Below are 23,149 nucleotides of genomic sequence, written 5' to 3' on the forward strand. Positions count from 1 at the left end.
TGATGGTTCATTTTTAAGATTCCTTTCACCCTATCCTTTCCTCCCCTGCTGTTAGACTGTTCCTCAGTGGAAGTACAAAATGACAACCCAAAACTCTGGCGAACTAAATTCCTTCCATTTCAGAGGTAGGCACCTCCATACTAACTCCCCCACTTACACTTCTAGAAACTTCTCATCCTGCATTTAGTTGATGTCTATGGGGGATCAGAAAAGAGAGCACAGGCCTGGGTTAGTTTACCACATAAAGCCAAGAAGATCTTCTGGAAGGTCAGCACTGGTTTTTGAGAAAATCTGTCTATTCATATTATAGCCTTGTATTTTGCATGCACATTAAATCAGATCCCGTCAGGACCCTGTGAGGCAGGGAAGATATCATTATTCCTTGTGAGAAAATCTGGACTTAAAGTAAGAAGTACCTTTCCTGGGGCCTGAGGGTGGCTAGGGCCCTGTCTTCTCCCTCCCCATCCAGTTGTGCTCTTTTCTCTCAACACATATTGAAAACTGGATCTGAATCTACTTACATGAAGCCATCTGAGGGTGATTTCTTTCCTTGATCAACACTCTCTAGACAGTGTCACTAGACAGAAGGGGGGCAGCTGTAGCAAGCTGATGGAAGAATGGGGACGTTCAGCACACACCCTCTCTGTCCCACATCCAGAAGGAAGAACAAAGCCCATGTACACGAAGTGATCATTGCACACAGAAATTTCCAAAGTAAAAAGAACGTAGGAACCAAGGATCCCTTGAAAGAGATGCTCGTGGGTGTAAGGTTTAAGTCTGGGTTTTGATTTTAAAGATTATACATCAAAATAGAAGTAGAGAAAGACTATTTTGGAGTGTGAGATGGGTGTCTCAGGAAAACTCTGATTTTAAATCTGGCCACATGCAGATAGAACCCCAGACATTGAGAGAAGAGCACACCTCTTCCCTCCCACTGAACCCCCTTGTGGGTGATGACTTTTATTTGGGGAACAAGGGGGTGGTATAAATGGCACAGGGATGAAGGGAATGGCAATTTATTTTAATCCTGGAAGTAGGTCCACGGCAAAGCTCAAAAGCAAAAAACAAAGCAAAAAAGAAGCAGCAAAAAACAAAGACTGTTTCCTTTGGGGGTAGAACTGACTTTCTGCTGTGTCCACATCAGCGTCTCATATCTGTGAGCATAGCTCTCTCTTCCTTTCTCCTCCACCCTGGGGGTTGCCATTGATGGCTCCTCACCATGTCTTCCCTTCTCACAAGACTTTCAGGATCGAGTACTTCCCGGCCAAGAAGTGTTCCCCCAGTGGATTCAGATGAGAACTGGCTGTAAAATTAGATACAACTCCAACAGGATGTTGGAGAAGAATCCAGCTGGGTCTATCAGGACTCACACGCGAGACCCCATATGGCTTTAAGCTGCTTCAAGGTCACAAGCATCACCACTATCTGGACAGCTGGATATATGTTTAGGGAAAAATGATTTTGCTATTTGTTTCTGTTCCTGTCCTAGCAGGTTGGCTCAGTCGTAAACATGAGAGAACTTTCATTTGGAAAAAAGGAGTCCTTACACATCATTACCATATGCATCTTTTAATATTCCAAGAAGAATTAAGTCCCTAAACTGAAAAGACAGAAGCAGTGGTTTTCCTGTTTCTGATTCTTGTCTCTTAGGGCCAACCTCACAGTCATCAGGCCCCCACATTAGGCATCAGAAGCAGAGAAGGATAGACACATTTCCTATGCCCTCAATGGCATGTCCCTGAAACCTGGATACTAAAACCAGTACAAGGTGTGCGGCTGGCTGTGAGTGGGGAGGCTTCCCACCTCATGTCCAGTGGACACAGTGGGCAGGATGCTCCCCAAACCCGGTCACCTACACCAGAATTCACCTAGCATACTCCTTTTCCAGTCTAACTCTTCCTGTCTGAGTAGTACGCAAGTCAGGGAGGCCACTTACCAGAGGCTGATCTTGGGAGAGCTTATGGCACTCTGAGACTCTGTTTCCTTTATCTGTCAAATAATCATAATACTATCTTCGTAGGATTGCACATTATTTAATGAAATAATATACAAAAGTTGTTAGAATGTAGCAGAAATTGTAACCTCTCTATTCTATTGACATTTGTTAGTTCTTGGGCATTTACCTGGGAAATTAAAAGGTGGCTTTGGCTGAAGTAGGGAGTTATTTCTTCTGCTAATCTTCATAATCCAGCCTCTCTCTTCAGTAGTGTGGACTGATTGAATGTCCTCTTTTTTTTTTTTTTTTTTTTGTGGCTTTCACTCAGGTAGATTTAGGTGAGTGTCAATAATTTCTTTGGTCTGTGTGTTTAAAGCATCCGTCACAATTATTCAGGGGCCCAGACTTTCTCGCATGGTTTGTCATAGTTCCCCACCTGCAAGAGTGAGAACAATGGCCAACTGGTTGCTGGGTGGAGGAGAGGGGGAGGAGGATCCTGAAAGAGAGAGCATAGCTCTCTCTTCCTTTCTCCTCCACCCTGGGGGTTGCCATTGATGGCTCCTCACCATGTCTTCCCTTCTCACAAGACTTTCAGGAACTATGTTCACTCCTTCCATCTACCTGTGTCGTTGGCCTGATTCCCTTTTAGGGTTCTCTAAGTCTGTCTGGATAGTCTCTGCTTCTCTGTGCTCTAACACTACTGGGGATGCCTGTGAGCACCCTCCCATCCCTCCCATTCGGAGGGAGGGAGAGATATCTTCCCCACTCTCAAGGTCCTCTCTGCCTAATATAAAATGCCTCTTCTTCCTTGTCCTGGGCTGTACTGTGTCCTCCCCAAATTCAAATGTTGAAGTCCTGGGGTGCCTGGGTGGCTCAGTGGGTTAGGTCTCTGCCTTCAGCTCAGGTCATGCTCTCAGGATCCTAGGATGGAGCCCTGCATCGCTCTCTCCTCAGCAGGGGGTCTGCTCCCCCTCCCCCCATTTGCCATCTCTCTCTGTGTGTCAAAATAAATGAATAACATCTTAAAAAAAAAATGTTGAAGTCCTAACCCTCAATACAGGGCCTTTGATTTGGTAATTAAGTTAAAAAGAGGTCATTAGTGAGGGTCCTAATGCAATATAACTTGTGTCCTTATAAGAACAGAACAGAGCACAGACACACAGAGGGAAGACCTGTCACCAGCCAAGGGCGGAAGCCTCAGAAGAAACCAGCACCTTGATTTCAGACTTCTAGCCTCCCAAAATGAAAACACGTGTTTCTGTCGTTCAGGCCAGCAGTGTGTGGTACTTGGTTACAGCAGCCCTGGTGGAGTCCTACCTTCCTGCGAATGCTCTCAAAAGGATGGAAAGCCTCTGCTCCTCTGCTTCCCCAGCCACCATTAGTCTCCCCACCCTCTGCCGCCTGGCCCTCCTTCCTCTCTTTCCTCTGCTGGATGGATCTGCATTTGGCACCAACTCACCCCCCCCCCCACCCCACCGCCAGTCTCTGGCTCTGACCCCGCATTCCTTGTTCCTTAGGGCTCTCTCGTTCACCTCATAAATGCTGAACACAAAATTCAGTCCGGAGCTCACTTCCCTTCTTCTGCTCAAATGAACTCATTGCTCTCCGGTTTCAGCTATTTTGGAAATGTGTTGATGTTTCCCAAGTTTATAACTCCAGCATATATCAATCCCTCAAGCTTCAGTGTTGCATAGCTAAACAGCCACCTGAAACCTCTTGTCTCTCCAAATTATATTTCCCTTAGGATTCCCTAGTTGATTACCATTACGGTGACAAGGCTTCATCACCCCATCCGCAGTATAACTGTTCTCCCTCCCTTGCTAATCCTTGCCAATCTCTTAGGGAAACTGGAGGGTCTTTTTATCTCATATAATTCCCAAGATTAAGACTCTTCCTTGACTGCCTATCATCCATGGGGTAAGCAGGAAACTCTCTTCAATGGATTGCAGGCAAGGCCCAACCTGTTCAGCTTTACATCTGCCACCTCCCTCAGTGTTCTGGATTTCCAATTGCCCAAATCTAAAAGCTGTCTCTCTTCTCAGTGCCTTCGCTCTGGCTAAACACCAAGCTGGGAGATGCCTCCTGTCTACGTGCCTCCACTAGCCCATCTCCCTCCTCAGATGTACCTCTTCCAGAAATCCCTATCTCCTTTCCCCTCTCCCTCTCTATTGCTCCTCAAATTCCCTATGCATAAAGCTGTCTCTGCCCTTTCCACATTCTTTCCAGTGTGATCCGCTGTGATCTATTTATATGTCTGACTTTCTTACCAGACCTCAAGCCCTTCAACGGCACACATGGGCCATGTAACTCCAGGTATCTTGCTGAAGGGGTAGGCTTTGAAACTAATGGCTTTGAAACTAAACTTTGTAAACTTCATCTACAGAGTTTATGTTAACCAGAAAAATAAATCAGCCACAACATTCCAGGCCTTAAGCATTCTGGTTATTTGAGGTTTTACCATGTCTAGCCTCAATTTGTAAATTGCAGTACTGACTAATTAATTAGCTAATATAGTCTTAGCTGGGTTATGATTCCTTTTGGGTTTCTGTTTATAATACTATTTGGGCTGATGTAGGTTGACTTCTTTTTACTCCCTTGGCCTCCCCCTGCCCAACCCCTGTTGTAGACTATAGGGGTGAAGAGGGAAAAGGAATTAAAAAAAAAAAAAAAAGGATCCACCCACTTACTTTAAATTCATGTGGATTTGCCACACCAAATCTGTGTGATTTCAAGTTGGGATTATTCATGTAGAGACATTCTTATTTACAAGTGTGTCTTCATGGAAAAGAATTTCTCCAACCAACTGCCCAGCTGCTCCTCAAACACATTTGTGATCCAGACCTACTGTCAACAAAGCGTCTCCATAGAAAACATGGGTCTGTTTCATTCCTGGCTGACAGTGGTTGCTCTGCATTTTACAAGAGTGCTTTTTTTTTTTTTTTTTTTTTTTTTTTAGCCAAAACTCAGTGGCCAAAGAATAGAGAATAGAATTCTCAAATAGAAATTAACCTATACACTAAAAGCTTCCACACAGTTAAAACATGGGGGGAAATACTTTCTTGTTTGTAAAGAGCAAGTTTTCCAAATCTCAGCTAGTTGAGATTAGCTGAGTCCATCCAGTCCATCCTCCAGGAGTCTTACTCATAAAAGGTAGTTATGCTTTAATGCATATCTCAGTTTACACGAGCTATGAAATGATAACATACACGACACATAGTAAATACAGTTCTTGAGCCTTTGAAAGCTGAATGAAATGAAAGTAGATAACACTTCCCTTGGTAATCCAGAAGAAGAAAACTGAAAACTGTGTTTGAAGTCCATTGCAATTATATTCCACAGAAATAGTTACTGTTGGAGAAAACCATCGGAGATCTTGCCCCAGTCCCTCTCTGCAGTGCAGAAGCAGTCTGGAATAAAGGAACACCACTGGCCTAGACAACAGGAGATCCATTGCTGGCCTGCCCTTCACTTTGCCACATTCTCCATCTCTCCGTGCCTCTGCAGCCCCCTCAGCCTAGAGACCACTCCCAATGAAACACGCCCATGAAAGGATGCTCTGTGATGTACATCTGGCATCAAAACCTTCCCCTTTTTTTTGCCCAGCAGTGCAGAGCAAAATAAACTGAGCACTTCAGAAGGTTAAACATCAAGCACATTATACACGGATTTCCTTTTCATTATTGCAACTTCCCCTGTGGTCACTAATTTCAGGTTGGCCAGACCTTAAAAAAGAGACTAAGCAGTGTGTGTGTACACGCACGTGTGCTTGCGGGGGTGGGAGGCTAGGGCAGGGAGGGACTTTTTGAAGATCACTTCGAAAGTAAGATGCGAATAAAATAGAAAGGAACCAAGATGTACCCAGCCCACCCTGTTTAGAAATACACAAGGCTCGAGGCAGATGAAATGCAGAAATCAGAGAGAGCTCCTTTGCTTGCCACCCACAGGCTGCAGGGACATGCCACAGGTAACACTGGGCAGAGTAACCCTGGCGATCTCACCAAGAGACAGTCACATCGATGATTGTGCACAGCTTCCGTAACTCAACCTGAAACCAGGCAAACCCCATTTCAGGTTTCATTACCAGCCCCACATTCGCTGCCAAGGTTCACAAGCCTTCTGGGGGACCCAGGGCCAAGTTTCACTAACTTGGATGCTATTACCAGGCAAAATTAAAGTGGAATTAATCTGCCTCCTGCACACGCTCTAGGTTTATCAGTTCATTTCAGATAAAGCCTGAAAATTCCGCATATAAGTTGTCCACAATTCAGGAGGCAAAGATACATTTCCCAGCACAATCGACCAGTATTTCATCCTAGGGCCCCTGAAACCTGAGCCTCTGTTTTTCACCCGCATTGCTAGACTGCATTCCTAGTTAGGAGCATTTGGTTCCATCTGGCCGTTTCATTCCCGGTCAGATAATACCAGACGTATCTATGTAACATACAAGCCACTGTCAAATAGCACTGAGCCATCTCCCCGAGACAGCTGTTTCATACAAGGGTTTCATTGTCTGAGGAAAGCTTGTATCATTTTACTTCAAGTGCTGGGGGAACAAGCATTCTGTCAACCGCCAGGGTTTGGAGGAAACCTCACTCACTGCAGACTTTTCATTATTTGGTTACCAAGCCAAAACTCTCCTAACGACTGTTAGGGATGAACATTTAAAACAAGAACTGAAGCCCTTGTCTCACTTTTATTTTATCAGGGCGCATAATAGCTCCACACACCCAGAGAATGTATAGTTACACTTTGCAACGATCACGCGGTGTTACCAGGCGACCACAAATGCCCTTCTCGTTCTGTCCCTTGTTCCGCACATTTAACAGCTTCAGGTAAACCCGGAAAGTGTCTTCCAGTCCCAGAGTGCCAAAAACAATATTCCTAGGAAGCAGCTATCAGAGTCAGGGCAATGGTATCATACAATAGTTGATAACCTAATAATTATTTAAAATTGGATGGCTCCTTTCCTTTTTAACGCTCTAGACAAGAAAGATGACTGCAACCGTCCCACACCCTAAATATGGACCTCAAGCTCCCACTGAGCGCATAGGTTCTGTTCCTAGCTTCTTTTTTTAATCCCCCACCAATACTGTGTATTTCAAAATCAGGAAGACAGTGAGCAGAATACCTTACATTCTTATAAGCATGATAAATAACTATGAACAAGATCCTAGAGTGTTAGAATGTTCGTTCCACTACTTTCAGCCGCTGCAGAGGGTTTTTTTAGAGGGGGGCAGGATTTTTCGCCTGTGGTAAAATAGATATCAGGATCTACCATTTCAACCAGGTTGAAGTGTACATTTCAGAGGCATTGAGTTGCATTCAACATTTTTGAATATTTAAGAACTGGGATAGTTCTAGTGTCTCTCCCCCCCAAAATAAATTAAGCAAGTATAGTCCGAATCTTCCTTTCTCAGGGTGCCTGGGTGGCACAGGTGGTCTCAGCTTTCTGCTCAGGTCATAATCCCAGAGTCCTGGGATGGAGTCCTGCATCGGGCTCCCTGCTCAGCGGAGAGTCGATTGTCCCTCTCCCTCTGCCTCTCACTGCCCACCCTGCTCGTGCTCTCTCTTGCAAACTCTCTCTTAAATAAATAAAATCTTAAAATTTTTTTTTCCTTTCTCTCACTCTAAACTACTTTTCCTTCCCTAAGGATTTTGAAGACTATCTATCCTGGAAGGGATCTGTCAAGGAGTGTTTCTGGTGTACATATTTTTTTTTTTTAAGCTGGTTACTCAGACGTTGGCAGTGCCTACCAGACAGGATTGCCCCTCCCTTTTTTTAAATAAAAAAAAAGAAAAGGCTAAATTAGAGAATGAATAAAACAAAGGCCCTCTACAGCTCCAGGCCCAGTTATCAGAACAGAATTGTGGTTGCCAAGGAGCCAGGGACAGATATGTATGGAGAGCTTTAGAGGACAGCACCAAGTGACACACAGAGTATTATTATCTTGTCAACTGTTATTCATGTTGTATCTGTTCCATCAGACACTTCTGTGTTCTGTGACCTTGGACAAGATACTGCCAGAGAGCTGTTTTGAGGGCAAATAAAACACCTGTCAAAGTCTCCAGCCCACTGCCGGGGGTATTGTAAGGACAAGATAAATATTCTCTCATGTGCTTCTAGTCTCCCTTCTTCCCGTTCAGGGTGGCTACGGCTCTCTGGTCAAACCTTCACTGATCTGAGTTTGCCTCATTTGAAACTGGCAACTCTTGGCCCTGGAAAGTTTGGGCTGGGAAGTTACCTCTGTGCTATTTAGAATTCTGGAATGCTGGTAGATTGAAGCTCTTGGGGATGAAGGATAAAGCTTTCAAGTGCTTGTTGAATGGAATCATGTCCCAAGAGCTGAATGGGACATAGAAGGGTCATCTAGATTATTCGGCTGACCGACACAGAAGTCCTTTCTACCATTTCTGTGGCAGGTGCTCATGTCTCTGTCACATCCTTGCTTCAGAAGAGCTCATCACCAAACCAGGGAAGCCCCCTTTCTACTTTTGACAACAACTGCTAGTTACTTATTGAGTATTCTGTAGCTCCTGAAGAGGAAACATTTTGCAAGATGAAATACTTTTGTAAAATAGAATTTCCAAAATATTTCCAGTACTCAAATATATATTCACTGATCCCCTGCTATGTACCAGGAACCATCAGATGGGCAGTGGATATAAAGATGAGTGAGGTAAGAATAATTTCTGTCCTCAGAGAGCTCATTTTTCAGTGGAAGACAGAGATACATAGACTACTATAAAATTATGTTGGAAATAGTTGATAGACAAATGTACAGGCTATTATGGAATCACCAGGGAGACACACCCAATTCAGCCTGAGGGGAGGCATTCTGCAAACTTCCGGAAGGTGAGGCCCAAGCTGAGACTTGAAGGAAGAGTCATATTTTCTAGGCTGGATGGGTGTATATGAATAGATGTTACTAATTTGAATCAGTTTTGTACATTTAAAAAAGCATACATAAAGAGCATTTACATCTAAACTTAGTGTTAGCTGTTTGATCTATAGTTATTTGAAAAAATTAATTTGAACTTTTCACTACAAACCACTGGGTTTTAAACTGTATCGTAGAAACCCTAGGATCTTTTCTGAGGTCAGGGGAGAGGATGGGGGAGGTTATTAGGGGCAGTAGAGGCTGAGCAGACAGAACTCAGACAAGACAGCTTCACGGTTCTTCCTTCCTCCCTTCCTTTCTCCTTCCTTCCTTCCTAGATTTTATTTATTTATTTAACAGAGAGAGGGGCAGGGAGATACAAGCAGGCAGAGTGGGAAAGGGAGAAGCAGGCTTCCCACAGGGCAGGAGCCAGATGCAGGGCTCAATCCCAGGACCCTGGGATCATGACCTGAGCCGAAGGCAGCCGCTCAGCGACTGAGCCACCCAGGCGCCCCTTCACTGTTCTTTCTGTTATATTTATTGGTGTTGTGTGTAAATTATTTTTAATTAGAAAAGAGGGTTCTGATATTAAAATATGTTTCAGGGGCACCTGGATGGCTCAGGGGGTTAAGCCGCTGCTTTCGGCTCGGGTCGTGATCTCAGGGTCCTGGGATCGAGCCCCTCATCGGGCTCTCTGCTCAGCAGGGAGCCTGCTTCCTCCTCTCTCTCTCTGCCTGCCTCTCAGCCTACTTGTGATCTCTCTGTGTCAAATAAATAAATAAATAAAATCTTTAAAAAATATATATATGTTTCAAACTACAAAGTAAGACCAATGCCCCAGTGAAGCAGGTTTCATTGCATACTTGCCATCTAAGACTGATTTATTTAGTTCAGTACTTTTAAAGCAAAGTACTAAAAAATACTCCCACCCCTAGTTATCTTTGCCTGTTCTTCAGCCATGACCATTGCACCTCCCCCTGCAGGCAACAACCCTGTAAAATAAAGTGGTAGATCTGAGAAAATGTATCACTACTCTGAAGAAAATGTTCTTCAGGTGTATAGCTTATTAATAGTGGAAACTTCATGTACAAAGACAGCAGTTATTATTCTTTAGAACAAATCTTGTTATAGCAAAATACCTTCATGTGGGATATATTTGTTAAGTCCTCTTCATAAATCAATATTTTAAGTAACATGTGAAGTAAAATTCCACAGCTGTGAATGAATGGGTTGCTCCTTCATGTTCATTACCTTGCAACTTTTCTAATAGTGTAATTTCAAAATACAAAAATACTTCTCTTCCATCCCAAGCACAAGATGAGAACCCAATTTTCTGACAAAATTTTCACCTTTCAAATACATGTGTTTGTGTCAAAACACATTAACTTGTTTTCATAGCTCCTTTAGCATCACAGAAGATTTTCCTAAATCTTTATACAATAACTACCTTCATACATCATTGTAAAGCTGAGTTGAGAGAAGTAGATATAGTCTTAGATGGGGGGAAAAAAACCAAAACACTCAATAGAGTAAAAGAAAACAGATGAGCAGCTTTCCTGGATCCTATTGGAAGCCAACCAGGAACCTAGAATGAGTCCCAAATTACTGAGTTGAAGTTATTGGAATCTGAAAATTAGCTTGTTCTGTTGAGCAGAGGCTGCTGCTTCTTAGACATGCATTTTTTCTAGGAAAATCTAATAAGCTTTGGGTATACCCACAAGAAGAAAGGAAAATAAGAAGATGTAACTGCTAAGACTTCTTACTGAAAATTACCCTATCTGTTGTTGCTGGGTGGTGCCTCCTTCACCTGTCACCAGGGCAAAAGCTAATTCTGCTTGTGGATTAACACTCAGGTGACCTTGTAGTGGCACCAATTCTTAGGGGCAAGTGTCAAGGAGATTTACTTTTCCACTGCTAAATTGTTTGCATTTATAACATGAAAGGACAAAAGGAACGTTACAGAAACCTACTTATGGATTTTCTGACCTGTTCATAAAGACAACACATAACACTGGCTAGTCGATAGGGTTCAGTCAGGAGGAATGAATGCACAGGAGAGCTGAGCTCAAGACACAGCAAGGAAATTCCACAACCTGCTAATTTTTTTCCCAGACTCAGTTTTCATAAAAATACTTCCTTTATGGAAAACTCACTGTCCCTTGACATACTTGGTTTGGTTCATTTAGTAAGTCTATTTAACATCATTTAACATAGGTGCAGGGTCTAATTATTAGGAAATTATTATTTTTTAAATATTTATTTATTTATTTATTTTTAAAAAGATTTTATTTATTTATTTGACAGATAGAGATCACAAGTAGGCAGAGAGGCAGGCAGAGAGGCAGGCAGAGAGGAGGAAGCAGGCTTCCTGTGGAGCAGAGAGCCTGATGTGGGGCTCAATCCCAGGACTCTGGGATCATGACGTGAGCTGAAGGCAGGGGCTTTAACCCACTGAGCCACCCAGGCGCCCCTTAAATTTTTATTTTTTTAAAATTTTACTTATTTGACAGAGAGAGAGAGAGAGCACAAGCAGGGAGAGCAGGAGAGAGGAAGGGAAAAGCAGACTCCCCGCTGAGCAGGGAGCTCAATCCCAGGACCCAGAGATCATGACCTGGGCCCAAGGCAGACACTTAACCATCTGAGTCACCCAGGTGCTCCATAATTATTAAGAAATTATTAATATTTTTATTAGGGATGATGATATATGATGATTATGTTAAAAAATAATCCTTAACAGTGGATACATAGTAAAGTGCCATGATGCATACCTTGGACTTTCTTCAAGATAATGTGGCAAAAATGACAGGAGAGGGAAGATAAGAAAAGGAGACTGGCCAGTTGTGATGGGTGACAGGTACATGGAGGTTCACTGTACTAAACCCTATACTTTTGTGCGTGTTTTAAATTTTTTATGAGAAAAAGTTAAATGATCTAAAAATAGGCCCCTTGGGGTGCCTGGGTAGCTTCCTCCTTAAGCATCTGCCTTCGGCTAAGGTCATGATCCCAATGTCCAGGGGTCAAACTCTGAGTTGGGCTCCCTGCTCTGCAAAAAGCCTGCTTTCTCCTTCTCCCACTCCCCCGCTATGTTCTCTCTCTCTTGCTATGTCTCTCTCTGTCAAATAAATACATAAAATCTTAAAAAAATAATAAAATAAAAATTTAAAAAATTTTTAAAAATGTTAAAAATAGGCCCCAAAAGCCGCATCATGACAATACTCTTCTAGGTGGTTCCCATGCAAAAATGAAGACAGGCTTAAATGCCTACCCCTAAATACCTAAATTTCTTTGATTCAAAAATGTCATCAGTTGGAAGATCCACCATTCATTTAATAATAGTTTTTCAGATGGGGCGCCTAGGGGGCTCAGTGGGCTAAACCTCTGCCTTTGGCTCAGGTCATGGTCTGGGGGTTCTGGGATCAAGCTCCACATCTGGCTCTCTGCTCAGCAGGGAGACTGCTTCCCCCTATCTCTCTGCCTGCCTCTCTGCCTACTTGTGATCTCTCTCTCAAATAAATAAATAAATAAAATCTTTTTTTTTTTTAAAGGTTTTTCAGAGAAAACAAACACACAGCATTAAAATACACACTGATTACAAACTATATCCCAATTTCAGAATTGTTGAAAATGTGAAAAACATGCCTCAGAATTGAGGTAACCTGGTCATGTTGTTGTCAATGACTTTATTTATTCATTTTTAAAGGAAGCTCTATATCCAATCTGGGGCTTGAACTCACAACCCTGAGATCAAGAGTCCCAACCTCCACCAACTAAGCCAGGCAGCCAACAGTCTGCCAGCCAGTCTGCTACCTATTGTTGTCAGTTGTTAATAGGAATTATTGTTGTGTTAAAAAGCAATTATTTTCAATAACGGTGAGCCAGGTCTCAGTTATTTATCTTACTTATTCATCATATTTTATCACTTATTTTAACCCCGCCAAGTTGAAATTTGTGTTAATTCATTTAGTGGCTGAAGGTTTGCTTCCCTGAAACCCAGGAGAGAAACTGCATGCTAAAAACGGGTTTGTGAATTTTAATAACCGTGGTCTCTACTGGCCTATGCGTTATTGGCCTTGTTCTACTACTTGGACCGGTGCATGGGGCATTTAATTCCCTGGGAATCATCAACCCTTCAGAAACCTCTCCGGAAAGAGGAACCGCTGTAGAACGGTGGGGCCATCCTCACGTTGAGCTTGGTCCTCTTCAAAGAAGAAAGGATCTAGAGCTAGCAGGCACCGGGGTAGAGCTAGCTAACGCTCTGCCCAGTGGTTCTCCTTCCCTGGGCGGCGCAGGGGGCGGATGGTCTCGCAGCCGGAACAGCCCCGCGGTCCGCACCCCCAGTCGCCGCAGGGGGTGTGGAACCGCAGCTAGACCAGCGAACCTGGCAGGAAAGGAACCACGACATCTACAGATACCGCGCCAGCCCAGCCCGGAAGCGCCGTGTACGCAGGCGTGCACGGCGGCCATTACTTACTGTCTTCCGGCAGGTTGTTTTCCCGCTCTTCTCTCTCCATCTGCTGGCACCACCCTTCCATGCGGTCCCGCTCGGCCTGGAGAAGCTTCAGAAACCAGTGGCCGTCCCGGTGGCACACTGACCTTTGGACAGCCTCCAGGGGATCTTCAGTGATCGAGTCAATCCAAGGATCCGGGGGAGGCAGAATCGAAGGGTCAAAATCCGCATCAAAGTCATCGTCGGCAGCGCAGGCGTGGTAGTGGTTTCCTGAGCCCTGAATGCTGACCGTGGAGGTGCTGGCGTCCCGGGAGAACTGTCTGGCCATTGGGCCGGGGCACGAATTGTCCTCTATAGACTCCAGAGAGTTTTCCAGATTATCGTGGAAGTCCAGGTCGGCCTGTACTGCTGTTGTCACACTGTTGGATCGAGTGAACCTGCGGAAGCTTGGAGGAATAGAGAAAGCAGAGTTAGTTCAAGGCTGTTTCTCGAAGCAAAAGCATTGCTACTTTTCCTGGTGAGTGTGACCATAGGCAGCCTCATCCTCTCAGCCTGGGGAAGTAGGCCCTTGATACAAACTTATCAGTTGCCTTAGCTTTAATATGCAGAATACAGATCTCTCATCTTTATTCAATGCCATATTAAAGCATATTTAGGCAGATTTTAGAAGCAGAACAATGTGTACAACTATTGAAGCTAATATTATGTCCCATATCCAACCGTCCCATATCCGGCCTCCTTCTCAAGTCCGGGGTGGCTTGAAGTGTGGTAGTCAGGTTGCTGAGGTGGTAAGGAAACCAATTCAATTCTATCTTAGTCAGCATAATTTGCTTAGAAATTGGAGAAACAAAACCAACCCAACCTGGCCCAAGCCATATGTAAGTCCTGCATGATCACATTTTTTTCCAGGGACAGCTCTTACGAAGTAAGACTTTCTGAAAGCAGACTAAATGTCATGAGGTTCCTCTTTTACTTTTCTTTTCTTTTTTTTTTTTTTTTTGGTTAAGATTTTATTTATTTATTTGACACAGAGAGAGATAGATCACAGTAGGCAGAGAGGCAGGCAGAGAGAGAAGGGGAAGCAGGCTCCCCGCAGAGAGCCCGATGCCAGGCTCCATCCCAGGACCCTGAGATCATGACCTGAGCCTAAGGCAGAGCTTAACCCACTGAGCCACCCAAGCGCCCCTCTTTTTCTTTTTTTAACCAAAGAATATATTAGGAGATATAAGGTTTGTTCATATCATTGGTGATATTAGCAGATTATTTGTCTAAGGGGGTGCTTGCCAGATTACTCTTCTGTAAAGTTACTATTTTCCTCTTTGTAATTAATAAGAATCTTCTGGGGGCGCCTGGGTGGCTCAGTGGGTTAAAGCCTCTGCCTTCGGCTCAGGTCATGATCCCAGGGTCCTGGGATCGAGCCCCGCATCAGGCTCTCTGCTCAGCGGGGGGCCTGCTTCCTCCTCTCTCTCTCTTTCTCTCTCTCTCTCTCCCTGCCTGCCTCTCTGCCTACTTGTAATCTCTGTCTGTTAAAAAGATAAATAAATAAATCTTTAAAAAAAAAAATAAGAATCTTCTGGAGAGGGACTTTCAAACTTTGCAAATATCTAGCTCTTCATTATACTTTCACCATTAATTTTAGCATCCATGGATGATTCTTATCAGCAACCATTATTATTTATTTCTATATCTGTCCAACTTTGTGCATTTACATGTATATTATAAATAATCAGTTCAATTAACACCTCTGGTATCTCTGATGCCCTTTTTCAAGTAGGCATGCGGCACAGTTCTCTTCACAGTTGATCCCGTTGAAGTTCCCTCTCTAGGCAAAGCGCCCTGCCATCCCCAGACTAAAGGAGGAACTTACATCATTCTGACACAACAGTTTAAACAGAACTTCATGGATCCCTTGGCAAAATCCTGTCTGAAGAGTTCAGGAAATGTGGAATGCCTTATAAATCTGTCTTTGAGGTTCCTCTTGAAATTAAAACACTTTGCCCCTGTAATAATTCTGATCGAATAGGTCATTGTTATCATTTGGCACAAAGCCTCTGGGGCAAAACAGTTCACAGTTGTAGAGTTCTCTGGTACCATTCTCCTCTGCACCTTTAATTTCTCTTCCCACAGTTCTTGTACCAAGGTAATAAAAGACAGCTTGTTCACAGATTCAGTTTGAAAATTTTGTAAGGATATTCACGTAATCCATGTTTCTTTCTTTTTTTTTTTTTTTAGATTTTATTTATTTATTTCACAGATCACAAGTAGGCAGAGAGGCAGGCAGAGAGAGAGGAGAAAGCAGGCTCTCTGCAGAGCAGAGAGCCCGATGTGGGGCTCGATCCCAGAACCCTGGGATCTTGACCTGAGCTGAAGGCAGAGGCTTTAACCCACTGAGCCACCCAGGCGCCCCATGTAATCCATGTTTCTTAACCAGATGGCTCTATACATGTCTGGTTGACCCCTATAATGAAAGTGAGGGTATATGGAAGGTGGGAGGGGTGGGGAAGAACAGAGGAGTGGTGAATTCTTCCTCAGACAAAGGGCAAGGGAAAGGTGTGGGCCTGAAGTAATTTAAAACTCACACAAAAAACTTCATTGGCTCCTACAGCAGGGAGGCAACAATGATAGAGAATGTAAGTCCACTGAAGGAGGCATCATGTGCCTGTTACTCTACTCTGTACTTTTTTTAAAAAGGTAACTAACTTCCTGATCTAATATTTTACTTATTTTTCCTTGTGAAAAAATATACATGACATAAAATGTACTATTTTAACCATATTTTTAAGCGTATGGTTTGGTGGTGTTAAGTACATTCACAGTATTGTGCAACTACTACCACCACCACCCATCTCCAGAACTTTCTCATCTTTCTCAGTTGAAAGTCTGTACACATTCAACAGTTTGTTCCCTTCCTCCCAGCCTGTGGCAGTCACCACTCTACTTTCTGTCTCTAGGGAATTTGACTTCTCTAGGTCTCTCATAGAGCTGGCATCATGGTATTTGTCCTTTCTTTCTTTCTTTCTTTCTTTTAAAGATTTTATTTATTTATTTGACAGAGATCATAAGTAGGCAGAGAGGCAGGCAGAGAGAGTGAGAGGGAAGCAGGCTGCCTGCTGAGCAGAGAGCCCCATGCAGGACTCGATCCCAGGACCCTGAGATCATGACCTGAGCCAAAGGCAGTGGCTTGACCTACTGAGCCACCCAGGTGCCCCGTATTTGTCCTTTCTTGATCAGCTTATTTCACCTAGTATAATGTCTTTAAGCTTCTTTCATGTTGTAGCATGTGTCAGAATTTCCTTCCTTTTTAACACTGAATAATACTGCATTTTATGTATATACCACATTTTGTTTATCCATTTGTGTGCAGATGGATACTTGGGTTTCTTCCACGTTTTGGCTATTTTGAATAATGCTTCTTTGCACATGGGTGTGCAGGTATCTTGCTGAGACCCTGTATTCCATTCTTTTTTTTAAGTTTTTATTTGAGACAGAGAGAACACAAGCAGGGGTGTGCAGACTGGCAGAGGGAAAAGCAGGCTCCCATTAGGGAGCCTGATGTGGTGTTCCATCCCAGGACCCTGGGATTATGACTTGAGCCAAAGGCAGATGCTTCACTGACTGAGCCACTCAGTAACCCCTATCTTCCATTCTTTTGGGTGGAAATGCTGAAGAGAAATTACTGTATCATATGGTAATTCTATTTTTAATTTGTTGAGGGTCTACCCTACTGTTTTCCATACCGGCCATACCATTTTACATTCCCATCTGCAATGCACAAATGTTTGAATTTTTCCACATTCTTGCCAACACTTATTTTTTTACTTTTTGGTAGTAACCATCCTAATGTGTATGAGGTGGTACGTTTTCTTTACTGGCTCGTCATCATGCCATGTTAAGTTGGTTGATTTGCCAGTTGATTTTCTTTTCTTTTCTTTTTTTAAAGATTTTATTTATTTATTTGACCGACAGAGATCACAAGTGGGCAAAGAGGCAGGCAGAGAGAGGAGGAAGCAGGCTCCCTGTTGAGCAGAAGGTGTGATGCAAGACTGGATCCCAGGACCCTGAGACCATGACCTGAGCCGAAGGCAGAGGCTTTAAACCCCCTGAGCCACCCAGGTGCTCCTGCCAATTGATTTTCAATTGTTTTGTATTCAATAGTGCCAGTCTTCCAGGACATTGCTCTAAACAATGTCAGACAACATTTAATAAGCCAGATTATGTCTTTTCTCTTAATTCTCCTGGGACACTTATTAAAGCCAATTAATACTAATGCTTTAGTCCATGAAAAAGAAAAAGTAACCAGAACAATACAGATAAGAAGTTACTTGTAAGACTGTAGAAATACTAGAAGTTACAAAAAGGTGAGAGTACAATCATCACAATAAATCCTTTTTTTTCCCTAGAAAATAAATATCAAGAAAAAAGGTGGCTGCACTCTTGATCTGTATTAGTTCTTAGGATGATCAAAATAAGCAAATATAGTATGATTCTGGTCACTCATTTCATGAAGATAGACCAGCCAAAAATTCCCTGGCCCATTTTATCGTTCGCTCTTTTCAAGAAATTACTTTTGTTGAGGGTGTTTTACCTGGTCATTTTATAAGCTCTTTAACTCTAGAATGGGCCATACAAAAAAATTAATTAATTAAAAATTAAAAAAAAAATCACACAGTATGAAAGCCTGAAAGCCATGTTACAAATGTCTTGTACCAGAGCAAAAGAAAGAACAATTTTGCTAATGTGATTCTTCCAATAGCCCCTTACTGCTTGGCGGCAGTAGGCCTTTCCTGTGTCCTTCTCATTCTCCGCCCACCCCCCTCCAAATGTTAAATGTCATCTTCAGAAGCTCAGCTTTCTTTCCAGACACATATGTGTGAATTGGATGACTCTCCCTGCAACAGTTGACATTTTGGCTGTTCTACTAACACAAAATCTCAACTATGAAAACACTAGGCTTCACTCTCCAAGATCATATATTGCCAGGGGCGTTACATTTTCCAGACTGAAAGGAGTGCCTTATTTTCAATCGCAGTGGACTTGCCAGAGATAGAGTCTGTTCCACACACAAAACAGAGTGACCTCTCCTGGGTCTCTGTTTTTACCTATGCAAAACTGTACCACCAGCATTCCTGACAGAGGGCTCCTGGCTATGAATCTTGTAAAGTACCCACCTTCTTAAGAAAAATTACTTGGCAGTAGATTAATAGAAGTTTGCAGTTTAGTCACCCAGAAAGAAATAAAAGTTAAGTAAAATTAAAAAGGTTTGGGATTAAAAGCGGTGCCTTTGAACTCAGGCAGCCCTGTCCAGGCTGCGCTGTTTCTCTCAATTAAATTCCTTAAGCAAGTGCTTTCTTCCACCCAGAGCTTTCAAAGAATGTTCTGCTCTACAAAACGCTTTATGTCTTTCAAGTGCAAAGTTCGCTCTGAGTGAAGAGTACAATCAAGTTGTTATTGCTGTTTTAAAACTCTGATAGGAACACAAAAGGAATCATTGGATTGCTTTCTGTATTTTTAAAAAGAATAGATCAGTTGCTGGTAGATGGTATAAACCTATAAACTGAACCCAGTGGCTTGCCTTTTCCAAATCCACAATCCCCAGGGTTGAAGCTTCTTTGGTACTTCATGCCCTGAAGGCACAATGGGTAATAATTACAACTTCTGAAAAGGATAGGCCAATATTCTGGCCTAAGGAGCAGAAAACCATGAAACTTTATAAAGACTGGATCAACCAGTATGGGACACCATACCCTTTCTGTTTTGAACAGCAAGAGGAGAGTCATTTGGTAGCATTCACCTCTGCTTTTGCTTTGTGCTCCTGTTTTGTTTTGTTTTAATTTAAAATTTCATTTTGTATAGGCTCTGTGCCCAATGTGGGGCTTGAACTCACGGCCCTGAGATTAAGAGTTGCATGCTCTACCAGTGAGCCAGCTATGTGCCCCATGTGCCTCTTCTGTGAAACAAGTTTGTATGTGTAATTAGAGGATTTTCTGCCCGCCTCATGCATCCCTCCACGACTTTTCTGTAGAGGGCATTACAAATCCAACACATAGATGGTTAATCACAGAGGCCCTTCTCTTTCCCCCTGTCTGATGAGGCTGCATTTAAACAAAGTTAAAGCATGAGCAAAAAAAACAAAGTCCAGTCAGTATGTTTATAATGCCCATGCTTTGGCTTTGCAAGGCATTCAGCTGTGTGAGACCCAAGGCATAAACTTATCTTGAGGAGATGAACTTGGTCATTCTGTTACTGAACCCTCCAGCCCCTGGTTATCTTCTTCATCCCTCTTATTCACATAATAATGGTTGCCTTTCAGGGCTAACAGTGGTTTCAAAGGGAGAAACACTAGTTCTGTGCTGTGCTCTTTTTCTTTGTAGGAGGCTTTAGACATTCTTCAGTAAGCCTGCTGTCAAGGCTGACTAGATGTGGGATCTGAAAATGCTACTCTTCAAAAAGTGCAACCATCTGGGTATTTTATGAAATGGCACCCTTTAACTGATGCAAAAACCCAAGACATTTCATTATATAAAAGATAGATCAAAAGCAAGGTGTGGGGGTGAGAGGAGATTGAGATCCAGAATGAAAACTTTCTAAGAAAGATTCTCTTGTTCTTGTCAGATTAGCTTCACAGTTAGAATAATGAATGGAGGAACCTAGGTGGGATGCAACCTTGGTCCCAAATGCAGGGGGAAGGGGCTCTCCTGCTCCCCATTCCTATATTGTCTGCACGGTCCTTGCAACAGATTGTAAAACGATCTTCAAACAAGCTTCCACTCATTATTCAAAAGCCATCCGGTTCATCCTTCTTTTACCTGAAGATCTCTTTAAGCAAAGGAAAAAGGAATAAATTTTCTACATAAAGACTCTGTTCTAGGTAATTGTAATGCAATTGCCAATTAAAGAAAGGGAAGGAGCAGACATTGATGACAGTGGGCTTGTTCTCCTTGGATCCCTTAGGAGAGGGCCCGACATGTGGCCAGCTTCCTTAGGCCCTCTGGGTAGGTGCTAGTATCCTTGATGGGGTATCACAATAGGAATCTTGGTTAGGAGTCTCAGCAAAACATCTTTGAACTGACAGTGACCCAGCAACCAGAGCATTAGGTCACTCCTTGACTGTTGACCCCAGGTAACAAAAGCCTGAGAGGTCTCACCTATAATTCATTTTTATTGTTTTATTTTGGGGTCAAGTGGAGGCCAGAGGCTTGTGAGTTGGAAGATCATTATTCTTTTGCAAACTAAGTTATCTGTAAAAAACGTGAAAGGGAAGAAAGAAAGAAAGAGGGAGGGAGAGAAGCTGGAGAGACAGAAGTAAGGATGGAAGGAAAGAGGGTGGGAGAGATGAAAGTAGAGAGAGGGAGGGGGACAGAGAGAAGAAAAAAGGAAAGGAGGAAGGAAAGGAGGAAAAAATGTATGAGGCATATCAGGAATTATGCCAAGTTTCAGGCTTTTACAGTTTGAAATGCATGAATGCCACACCTTTAAAACTCAGGTGTATTGTAAGGATTATTTGGCTAGGTCATGGTATTGTTAACTTGGCAAAGAAAAGAAGTTATTTGCCAAATGTAATATTGAGGGTGGGTCCTAGGCTATACAGTACTCCCAAGAAAGCTGTAAGGAGTGGGAATTGATCCAAAGCTTCCAAGGTTGGCAAAGGGGGGATGTTTTTGATTGCCAGTGGTCTTTCTAACTCTGTGGTCCCTGAACTGGCTGCCAGAAGTTGTCTCAATTTTGGTTGCTGCTGCTGCTGCTTCTTCTTTTTCTTTTAAAGATTTTATGTATTTATTTATTTATTTATTTCACAGAGAGAGTTAGTTTGCAGAGTGAGTTAGTAGGCAGAGAGGCAGGCAGAGAGAGGGGGAAGCAGGCTCCCAGCTGAGCAGAGAGCTGGATATGGGGCTAGATCCCAGGACCCTGAGATCATAACCTGAGCCGAAGGCAGAGGCTTAACACACTGAGCCACCCAGGTGCCCCTCAATTTTGGCTTCTTGTTTTCACATCTTACTTAGTTGAAAAGGCACAATTCACTACAAGCCCAAATGTTTATGTATTTAAGTCATTTATGATCAGGAAAAAGATCTCTTATAGTAGTTGATGTTATGCTAAAAGAGAAAACAATGCTAGCTTTGCACATGTTTGTTATGCCAAGTTATAAAGCCCTGAGCTTTAATGTGTGAAGCAAGGAAAAATTTTAAAACTTAGAATTTTTTGGAAATAGAGATAATGTTGGTGAAAAAACAATAGTCTAGTTATCCTTATTCACAGAGGCATTTGTTTCCAGAAATGGGGAGCAACTTTGATAATAGCTTGAAGGGGGGCCTTCAGCACCTGTGACTCTGGTGTGTGCATTCACAAATGTGCGGAAATGGCAGGTGTCATTCACAACTACATTTTGACACCAGCGTTTTCCCCCTTAGCGTTAAAAGTGTCCCAACACTTTCGCATTTTAGGATCCTAATAGAGTATTTATCAACATTTAGCACACGGGGTAAGAAACCTGTGCACAGCTGGGGTATCTTTATTCCTCTTGGAAAAATCCCACATCTTTAAAAAAATATATATTGACTCTTTTGATATACAAAGCAGAAAGCCTTCATCATGAGCAGACATGTACGATAAGGAAGGTTAAAAGAAGTCTTACGGACACCTAGCTGGCTCAGTGGTTTAGACCCTCTGCCTTTGGCTCAGGTTATGATCTCAGGGTCCTGGGATCCAGCCCAGTATTGGGCTCTCTGCTCAGCAGGGAGCCTGCTTCTCTGCCTACGTTTGATCTCTCTCTCTCTCTCTCTGTCGAATAAATAAATAAATATATATTTTTCAAAAAGTCTTTTAAGAGGAAGAAAAATGACGTTAGATAGAAATATGGATCTACACAAAGAAATGAAGAACACTGGAAATCATAAATTTGTGGATGAATAGGACTTTTTTCCCTTTCATTTAAATCATTTGACTAATTAATTAATTTTAAATTTTATTTTTAAATAATCTTTACACCAAACATGGAGCTCAAACTCAGGACCCTGAGGTCAAGAGTTGCATCCTCTTCTGACTGAGCCAGTCAGGTGTCTCTGTGTAAATCATTTTTTTTTTTTTAAGATTTTATTTATATATTTGACAGACAGACAGAGAGGGAACACAAGCAGGGGGAATGGGAGAGGGAGAAGCAAGCCTCCCACAGAGCAGGGAGCCCAACACACAGCTTGATCCCAGGACCCTGGGATCATAACCTGAGCCAAAGGCAGATGGTTAACAACTGAGCCACCCAGGTGCCCCTATTTAAATCATTTTAAAGATAATTGACTTTTAAAGCAAAAACACTAACACTATTATGGATCTGTAATATGCATAGAAATAAAATGTTTGATAACAGTAGCCAATTTTTGGTAGTAGAGGGATGGAAACAGTAAGTTTTTTACATATGAAATGATCTAATTTCAATGTAGGTATAATATAATTAAAGATATACATTATAATCCCTGTTGCAACCATTAAAAATACAATGAAGAGGTACAGCTAATAAGACAATAAAGGGACTAAAATAGAATCATAAAAAGATAATCCAGGGGCGCCTGGGTGGCTCAGTGGGTTAGGCCACTGCCTTTGGCTCGGGTCATGGTCTCAGGGTCCTGGGATCGAGTCCCGCATCGGGCTCTCTGCTCGGTAGGGAGCCTGCTTCCCTCTCTCTCTCTCTGCCTGCCTCTCCATCTACTTGTGATTTCTCTCTGTCAAATAAATAAATAAAATCTTTAAAAAAAAAAAAAAAGATAATCCAAAGGAAGCTAGAAAAAATAAAAAATAGGACAAAGAGGAGATACAAATAACAAACAAATACAAACTGGCAGCCTAAACCCAAACACATCAACAATTACATTAAATGTAAGTGGTCTAAGTATCCCA

General features: G+C 42.6%; 1 protein-coding gene across 17 annotated transcripts in view; it reads right to left on the bottom strand.

The window, feature by feature from the left end:
- DLGAP1 (DLG associated protein 1) overlaps nucleotides 1-23,149 on the bottom strand; it is an 889,418-nt gene that overhangs the window by 14,890 nt on the left and 851,379 nt on the right. For all 17 annotated transcript variants that reach the window (XM_059140358.1, XM_059140356.1, XM_059140355.1 and 14 more), the window contains one exon: nucleotides 13,286-13,707. In XM_059140358.1, coding sequence (XP_058996341.1) covers nucleotides 13,286-13,707 — 422 coding nt within the window. The remainder of the gene's footprint in view (nucleotides 1-13,285; nucleotides 13,708-23,149) is intronic.

Source organism: Mustela lutreola, chromosome 11 (assembly GCF_030435805.1).
Source record: "Mustela lutreola isolate mMusLut2 chromosome 11, mMusLut2.pri, whole genome shotgun sequence".
In the NCBI taxonomy this organism is placed as follows: Eukaryota; Metazoa; Chordata; class Mammalia; order Carnivora; family Mustelidae; genus Mustela; species Mustela lutreola.